This window comes from Mytilus californianus, unplaced genomic scaffold (genome assembly GCF_021869535.1).
Source record: "Mytilus californianus isolate M0D057914Y unplaced genomic scaffold, xbMytCali1.0.p SCAF_12, whole genome shotgun sequence".
Classification (NCBI taxonomy): Eukaryota; Metazoa; Mollusca; class Bivalvia; order Mytilida; family Mytilidae; genus Mytilus; species Mytilus californianus.
This window is the reverse complement of record NW_026262604.1, coordinates 59,431,419-59,440,933: the sequence shown is the minus strand read 5'-3', so window position 1 is coordinate 59,440,933 and position 9,515 is coordinate 59,431,419. Positions and strand designations below refer to the sequence as shown.

The window sequence follows — 9,515 nt, the reverse complement described above, 5'->3', positions numbered from 1 at the left end:
AGTTACGCATTTTTTGTAATTTTACTTTTTTTTAATTTTTTATATATGTATATTTCGGTTGGACACATTCGGGGGAAAGACGACGAGATAGTAGTGACGACAATTGGAACATATTCGTCGTCATCTGTGAAACAGATATTCCATAACGGTCAACCAACTAGTGATTGCGTCCGTAAAATTTACGCTTGTGTACATAGCTACTTAGTATTTTGTTGATCAGCTTCCTTTTAGAGAGCATCGGGAGATCCCAATAGCGTATGGTAGAATTAGATCTGTACCCTCTTTTCCAAAATATTGGTAGTTAAGTTTGTTCAAATTCGAAATCATTCAACAAATTCGTGGTTGTGTCCCCGAGTGAAAATATTTTATACAAATTATGTACGATATAGTACGATATTGTTCTTTCCAATCTTACGACTCTGAATATTAAAACAAGAAGATTTGGTATGATTCCCAAAGAGACAATTGCAACTATCCACCAAAGTTTAAAATGAAGTGGATGTAATCAATATGGCAACCGTCCGGCCTTCAACAATGAGAAAATTCCATACCGTCTATATTGTCGGCTATAAAAGGCCCCGACATAGAAAATATGATACAATTCAATTGAGAAAACTAGCAGCCTAATTTATAACAAAATAATTTACGAAAAGCAAATATGACAGACTTGAACCAACGACATGCAACCACTTAACTACAGGCTCCTGACTTGGGATAGGCACATACAGAATGTTGCGGGGTTAAACATGTTTGAGTTCGTCTACCCTCCCTTAATGTGGGACAGTTGTGTAATAGTACACCGTAAGAACAAACTATTAAAATCAGATGAAAAGGGCTAAACTAATCAGATTGATACAAAGCAGAAAAACATCTAACACAAACACAGACCGGACGTCGCAGGGTATTTCGACATCCCTCACAACAAAAAAAGAGACAAAGTACAGATCTGAGACTACTCGCAGTTACTGACATCAAGTTCAAAGCCACTTACAACTAATTAAAAATCATGTATCTAAGACTAAGTTATTAATCAGTAAAAATCCAACATCCAATGATTTTTTTAAGCAAGAGCATGTTTCAGCCACATTTTATTTCTTTTTTTTTTTGTTTTTTTTGTTTTGTTTTTTTTATTAATGTTGTTGTTACACAGAACGGGTTCAGGTGCTTCATATAGACACTTTGTTCATTGTAGTTTATTGATGTTTGTTATAACTATAGTTGATAGCATTATTATAATAAAGCACTTTCGCCGAACACTATTAGTTGTCAATTGGTTCATATTAACAAATCTGTATTGCAAGACAACAGACAAACATTAAGATCTTTCTTTCCCAAGTTGTTATCCAAAACACTGCGCCTTAAGCCTTCCCTACAGCCAAGTCATCACAGTTAAGTGGATTTGCTTCACCTATGATACTGTGGCAAAGCGTTTACAAGCACTAAGCGGTCAACGAAAAACAGGACTACAGAAGAAAAACTGATAGAAGTTTATCCCTCCTTAAAACATCAGCCAAGATAAACTTACAGTATAAGGAGAAAAAGGTCATCAAAAAGGTTATTTGTTCTGACTCATCATCCTAAATTTGATAAAGTGTGACATCTTATCCACGCAAATTGAAAGAAATCATGAACATCAAAAACTCTCCAAGCTCTTCCCCGAGCCACCTCAGCAAATTCTCGCAAGGGTTATAAGGCAAACATTATACCCAGACGTTTAACTGTCACTTCATTGCGAATTGTTACTTAATACACCATATTTTGCCATGTTAATTAAAAGAACAACATATACTGTGCATCTACTGCAGTGTAAATGTGGTAAACAGTATGTTGGTGAGTCAGAACGAATGTAGGAAGAAAGTTTTACAATTAAAACCTTTAAAAAATTGTTTTTTTAATATGTCCTTAATCAACCATTGAAAGGTATGCATATCTTAGAGAGGAGAAAGACAAGGAAAGACTATTAGAAAATCTATCGGAAATAAACACATTTATTCTAAAACCAGTTGTTGGCATGATACGGGTTATGTTCTTCTCCTTTGTTTTATGATGGTATGATACTAAACTCCTAGCGGGAGGGATTGTACTTAATACTCATATGATGAAGACATAATCTTTCAATCGGTTTAATTGAGGTCTGGAGCTGGCATGCCAGTAACTGCTAGTAGTCCTTTGTTATTTATGTATCACTGTCAATTTGCTTAGTTAATTTTGTTACCTATTCTGACATCAGACTCGGACTTCTTTTAAACTGAGTTTTACTGTTCGCATTTCTGTGTGTTTCTTTATTTTACATTGGCTAGAGGTATAGGGAGAGGGTTGAGATCTCACAAAACATGTTTAACTTCGCCGCATTTTTGCGCCTGTCCCAAGTCAGGAGCCTCTGGCCTTTGTTAGACTTGTATGTTTTTTAATTTTAGTTCATTTATATGTTTTGGAGTTTAGTATGATGTTCATTTTTACTGAACTAGTATACATTTTTATTTAGGGGCCAGCTGAGGACCACCTCCGGGTGCGAAAATCCCGCTGCGTTGAAGACCCATTGGTTGTCCTTCGGCTGTAATCTGCTCTCTGGCCGGGTTGTTGTCTCTTTGACATATTCCCCATTTCCATTCTCAATTTTATATTAGACATGTGTACAACAATTGTTATTATTTCCTATCCTGTGACGTTTACCGTCAGAACAGCCATTTAACAAACATATGAACGGCCATCCTAGCGACTATGAATGTAAGCAAGACCTTCCTCTCAGTCAATATTTGAGATCCCTTGACCGCACTAAGGAATATCTCAATTGACTGACTGTAATTCTCAATTCTGGAGCATCTGAGATCACCCCTGGATTTTGGTGGGTTCATGTTGGCCACAAATGGGATAAATGAAAATATGTAGTCTAATAATCGTGCAGTGCTCAACATTGCAGGCTGATGTGTTGTTTCATTTGGAATGTATACATACTCAGCCTCGTCAATTGTAAATGCTTAATTTGCGTGACCTTCCACATTTAAAATCATGCAAGCGTTGTTAGGTTTTTAATTTGAATTCAGTGATGTTAGAATCAAACTAGAGGCTCCAAAGAGCCTGTGTAGCTCACCTCACTACAAAAGTCTAAAAGTCTGAAAAGACCAGTTTTTGTCTTAATTTGCATGAACTTTTACTCGACATTCTCCAAAAGTATGACTTGTGTCTTAATTTTTCTTGACAAATTCTCATTTATATTAAATTTGTATGAAATTTACTCGACATATTCTCGACATTCTGAATATGGTCTTAAAATTTCTTGACAAATTCTTGACATTTGAATACTGTCTTGAAATTTCTCAACATATTCTCGACATTCTTATTTTTTCTCAGTATGGCTTGACATATTCTGAGCATTTTGAATCGTGTCTTAAATTTACTTGACAGTTCTGAGTTTTACAAATCATGACCAATATTCATGATATAACTTTAATCTTTATTTCTCTTTATATGATATACTGTTGTTTCAAGTTACACTTCTTTACAACAAAAATAAAAGTTGGGCATGTAAAATAATTGAAAATTTGGGTATATAAATATTTTTACAAATGCAAATATGGCTATGAATTCAAATAAAAATAATTCAAATGTGGGTGTGTTGATATAAAACAATTTCAATGTGGGTTTTTAAATAATTACAAATTTTGATTCCTAAATCTTATAAATTAAATGATTCAAACCAATCATACTGTAGACATATTTCATTCTACATTCATAATATTCAAAGTTGATATGGTAAATAATTATTATACCAAAATATGGTTTACATAAATAGCAAATTATGATGATATACAAATCATTCATTTAACAGAAGAAAAATTAGTGTAATGTCATCTGTTGGAATATATTAAGTATTACACATGGACAGGATGTTCCCCATAAAATTAAGGTATTCCACACCCCAGAGTACACGCAACTGTCAAATAGAAGTTATTGCTTTACCTGTAATCAGCCATACAACTTATCAGTTGACCGACCATGCCACTACAATTTAATAAGTTTGTTGATAGATGAAAATGAAAATCATCATTTTGATGAAAAAAAATTGAATTGAAATGGATTTTCTTCATCAAAATTATGAAGTTAATTATTTTAACATAAAAACAAATTGAATAATTCCCAAAGATTAAAAGAAAATTATTATCTACTCCAGGAATAATAAAAAAAATGTATTTATAATGGGTCCCATCAATGATTTCTATAGAAATCATCGGTCTTATGAAATGGTTCTCAAACAGACATGCATAATATAGATCTAAACATTTTTTTCTTTTCAGGAAGGAGTTATCACAAATATTTATTTTTGATAAAAAATTATAAAAATGTTTTTGGGTTGTTCTAAAAAATGAATAAGGTTTTTGAATCAAGATGGGAACAAATTCTTTGACCTAAATGAAAGCCCCCCTCTTTTTTTAGCCACACAAACCCAAAAGATGAATTGTGGGGTCCAAAAGAGATACAAGACACCTATTTTAGTAAAGCAAATTTGACTGGCAGTTTTGCGAACGGCAAAAATCTAAATGCTGTTTGTCATTACCTTCGACTTATATTCCAAGTGAAAACAATTACGTAAATGTTTAATAAAAATAAATCAAAATTAAACTACATGGGTGATTATTCAGGGTATTCCAACTTAGTTGCACCAAATGAGTATCTTACTATACCAAATTAATCCTTGATTCTTCAAAGTTTAGTTTAGCCATAATAAAAAGGAGTATACAACAGCAATAGAATGTCATAAACAGTGCAGAATAAGTCTGTTCACATTTCAGGCAAAATTTATACTGTTGAGATAATGTCAAGACATATTTAAGACTGTCAAGAATGTGTCGAGACATATTCAGACATTATTTAGAATGTCAAGAATATGTCGAGACATATTCAGACATTATTAAGAATGTCAAGAATATGTCAAGACAGATCGAGACAAATTTAAGACAGTCAAGAATTGGTCGAGACTAATCCAGACACTTATCAGATGATACAGGAAGTGTCGAGAAATTTTAAGACAATGTTCATACTGTCAAGACACTTGTCAAGAAAAATCAAGAACCTTATTAGACAAATTCATACTATGTCAAGAATTTTAAAAAATTATTCAGACAAATTAAGAATGTCGAGTAAAAATTCATGCAAATTCAGACAAAAACTGGTCTTTTCAGACTTTTTGACTTTTGTAGTGCCTTGATCTTTGTGCATATTCAACAAAGGACTCTCTCCAACATTGTAGACGAGAATAGAATTCATGACAAATATCTCTGGTTTTTTTATATTGTATTGTTGATCATTTAGTCTATTTAGCTTCTCTCTATCTTCTTTAGTTTTTGCTCAAAACACAAAAGAGGGTAATAAAAAACCTCATTAAAAAAAAATAAATTGACTGCTAATCACCTCAAGAAAATACATTTCTTTATACATAATTTAAAAGCAGTGTAAGGGAGGTAATCGAAACTTAATTGTACTTTTAAGTAATTGTCCATTAACCAGGAAACCCTTGTTTTTTCCCCTTTTTTGCCCCTTATTCCTAAACGGTTTGAGCCATAACCCCCCAAAGCCAATCATAGCCATCCCTTTGTGGTATGGAAACTAATTTCAGAGAGATTCATACACCTTTCCACAAGTTATTGTCAGGAAACTAGAAAAATGCTTATTTGGGCCCCTTTTTGGCCCCCAATTCCTAAATTGTTAGGACCATAACCCCCAACCTTCCTTTTGTGGTTATAAACCTTGTGTTTAAATTTCATAGATTTCTATTTACATATACTAAAGTTATTGTCTGGAAACCAAATTTTTTTCAGGCGATGCAGACAACAAAGACGATGTGATACCAATATACGACCGCAAAATTTTTTGCAGTCATATAAAAATGAACAAAAAAGGTAAAATTTGTAATTTAAGGGCAATAACAGTTTTGACGTATGTGGTTATTTGGTAGACAAGTGCTCAACATTTTGAACATTTTTGCTCCTGTCAGATTTTTTCTATTTATAAAGGTTTTCAAAATAATAGACAAAACTTGCATTATACCCTTATGTTCTATTTTTAGGCAGGTCATCAGACACATATTTAAACTAGATTCCCCAATGATGATTGTGGCCAAGTTTGGTTAAATTTGGCCCAGCAGTTTCACAGGAGAAGATTTTTGTAAAAGTTAACAGACGACAGATGACGGACGCCAAGTGTGAGAAATGCTGACTTGGCCCTTTGAGCCAGGTGAGCTAAAAATGGAGAATGTGTCTATGGGACACAGATGATGCCTCTGCTTACATATAACGTTATAAAGGGGCATAACTCGAGAACGGTTGAAGTGACGCCACACAAATTTCAACATGATCTGTGTTTTGTGGTAGTAATCACTGTGTATCAGTTTTATAACATTATGTTGAGGCAAACTATAGAGAACGGAAACCAATTTTGGGACAGACGTAGACATACGGACAGACAATGGTAACACTTAATGCCCCCTCCGGTGACAGCGGGGGCATAACAAGTTAAAAGGGGCAAATAAAGTACGAAGTTGAAGAGCATTGAAGACCCAAATTTCCAAAAGGTTTTGCCCATTACAGCTAAGTCAATCTATTCCTGGGGTAGAAAGTCCTTAGTATTTTGCAAAAATGCAAAAAAAAAAATTTTGTAAAGTTGATTTTTTATTAATACCATATCAATGACTGTGACAATAAAAAGGATGACTGATTTAGTGTTCAGAAAAGACTTATTGACTGTTAATGGTTAGGGGAGCATTTTCACCTTCAAACATGTTTAACCCAGCCATATTCTATATGTGCCTGTCCCAAGTCAGGAGACTCTTATTGAGTGGTTTTCATTTTTTTCTGTTTCTCATATTTTTTTTTCGATTATTGTTTTGCATTGTTTGTTCATGTGTTGTGCCATTACACCACTGTCCCGGGTTAGGGTTGGTAGGCGCCTTTACACATATTTTACCCCGCCTCATTCTTAATGTGCCTGTTCCAAGTCAGGAGCCTATATTTCAGTGGTTGTAGTTTGTAAGTTCATGTCTGTCATATTTGTTTTTCGTAAATTGTTTTGTTATAGGTTATGCAGTTAGCTTTCTCTATTGAACTGTTTCATAATTTTCATGTCAAGGCCTTTTATAGCCGACTATACAGTATGGATTTTGTCTTTGTTGAAGGCTGTACAGTTTCCTATAATTGATTACATCCACTTCATTTAAACTCTGGTGAATAGTTGTCTCAAAATTAATCTGCACATTTTATTTACGATAGTGTCACCTATTCATTATAATGGGCAAGACATGCTAGAGGCAAAATAAAATAGTTCTAATGTAAATCAATAAAATATGTATTTATTTAAATCTAGTTCCTAATGTTTCCTTTTCTTTCTTTTTTTATTCTCATTTGCATCTGTCTCTTCAATTTTCTCCTTCTTTCTTTTCTTTTTCTTTGACTTTTTCTTACTGCTTTCTGACATTTCAATGTCCATTGTTTCACTTTCTGTTGGTTTTATACAATTATTAGATATTGCACTGTGGTAACCATCTATTAACATATTTTCATCAGAGTCAACTTTTTCCTTACGTTTTTTAGCATTTTCACTGCTAGAATGTAAATCTGAATCAGTGATTTGGTCTCTGTTTTTCTTTTTCTTTTTCTTCTTTTTTACACTTTTATTGTCCTCTTCATTTATTTTATCTTCTTCTGTATCATTTAAGGTCTGACTTCTTGTTCTTTTTCTTCCATGATTTTGTTTTAATTCTTTTATCCTATTCAGTTTTTCCAACTCCTGTTTTTCTTGCTCCATAACTCTTGCCATCTTGGCACTTAATTTATGGCCATGTCTGGCTGCTCTGAAATTGAACAAAAGCATTAAAGATTAAAAGCATGTCATAGACCCATCTGATACAAAAATTTTACAAAACTTTTAGATATTTGAATGATATATTGGCTCTCAATAATGAAGACTTCAGTATGTACACTAAATAGATTTATCCTGTTGAACTTACTTAAAATAAGGCTAATACTAACAATGAACCCTACCCTTTCCTATATCCGGATATCTATATTTTTTAACGGGAAGCTTACCGTACCTACTCGATTATTAGTCGGAAAATTGGGAGTAAAATTCATAATCCAGAGAGGGGGACCGACTAATAGACGAGATCTAGCGACCAGAGGAAAAATCCAAGCTTGAGAAAAGTGGTCAGGAGTGAATTTCCTGGTCAAAACTACATTTTTGATTGCCAAACCTACAGAAATCAATAAATAAAAAGTTTTTGTTGAAAATAAATGACTACAATACTGTCTTTGTGTTTTATTTGTTCTAAAATTTTTGATAAAAGTGATGATTTCTCATTTCCTATTGTATATTATCCATTTTAACAGAAGGGATACAGTAATGATACTGTTGTCAAGTCATTAAAGGTGGCATTTTTTAACTTAATATTGAGTCACTCATAGGGTCTTTGCATCAGAAATAAACATATTTATTCTAAAACCAGTTGTTGGCATGATAGGGGTTATGTTCTCATATAATTTATGATGGCAAAAGTAAATTAATAATTTGAGTAAGTACTGTTTATGGATGTGGAATAGATTTACATTTATATTCCAAAATACTTACTTGTGAGCTGTCATACCTCCACAAATTTCCACCATATTGTCATCCATAAGTCTGTAAAAATATAATAATCATGATGATATCTTGGTTCATACGATATACAGAATTTTATTGTCCCATTCATCTTGTGACAGTTATTTATAATGTTATACAACAAATATACTTAAATCCAATCCTTATGTGAAGTTTCAGGTATCTGGGTTGAAAAAAGTAGAAGTTGATCACACAAAATAGGTACAAACTTTTCCCAACAAGCCAGCCATAGGTACCTGCCAGACATTGCCGTACTATAAGCCTATTTGCCAACCCAGCAAAAATTAAGAGCTGTCTGCATAGTGAGACTAATTCCCCCTGTACATGCATTTTAGTTACTGCTTTGAAATTCAGTATTGAGGCAATGACATTTTGAGTGGATTTTTTCAGCCATTCATTTTATATTATCATTCACTGTGTTATATTGACACATGGCTACTGATAGGTCAATCTGAAAAAATTATATTGACACAGGAACAATGTCTAAGGTTTGTATACTGTAAATTCAGAAATTACAGGTCAAGGTCAGTATGATGCTTCTGCATTCAACGTTTGGTCAATATTAATGCTACAGTACAGAAGTTATGCACCAAACACAAATCAGACAATGTTTTACCATCATAGGGGTCAGAGGTCAAATTCAAGGTCAGAGTGACCTGACTTTTATATGTGAGACATTCCCATCCCATGACGTATCAGCATACAAAGTTTGGCCTACCTAAGTTCAATGGTATAAAAGCACAGGACACAAATCAGACAAGGTTTTACTACCATGAGGGTCAACCATTAGAGTGACATGACTTTGGTATGTGACAAACCTCAAGCCCATGATTCAACAAAGTTTGGTTAGCCCAAGTTAAGAGGTAGGA

The 9,515-nt window shown here is 33.4% G+C and overlaps 1 protein-coding gene across 1 annotated transcript in view; it reads right to left on the bottom strand.

Moving 5' to 3' along the window:
• Window positions 1-7,322: 7,322 nt before the first annotated feature.
• LOC127722116 (G patch domain-containing protein 4-like) overlaps window positions 7,323-9,515 on the bottom strand; it is a 36,615-nt gene continuing 34,422 nt past the window's right edge. The window contains exons 7-8 of the mRNA XM_052228957.1: window positions 8,617-8,667; window positions 7,323-7,843 (exon numbers count right to left, since the gene is read on the bottom strand). Coding sequence (XP_052084917.1) covers window positions 7,360-7,843; window positions 8,617-8,667 — 535 coding nt within the window. The 3' untranslated portion in view covers window positions 7,323-7,359. The remainder of the gene's footprint in view (window positions 7,844-8,616; window positions 8,668-9,515) is intronic.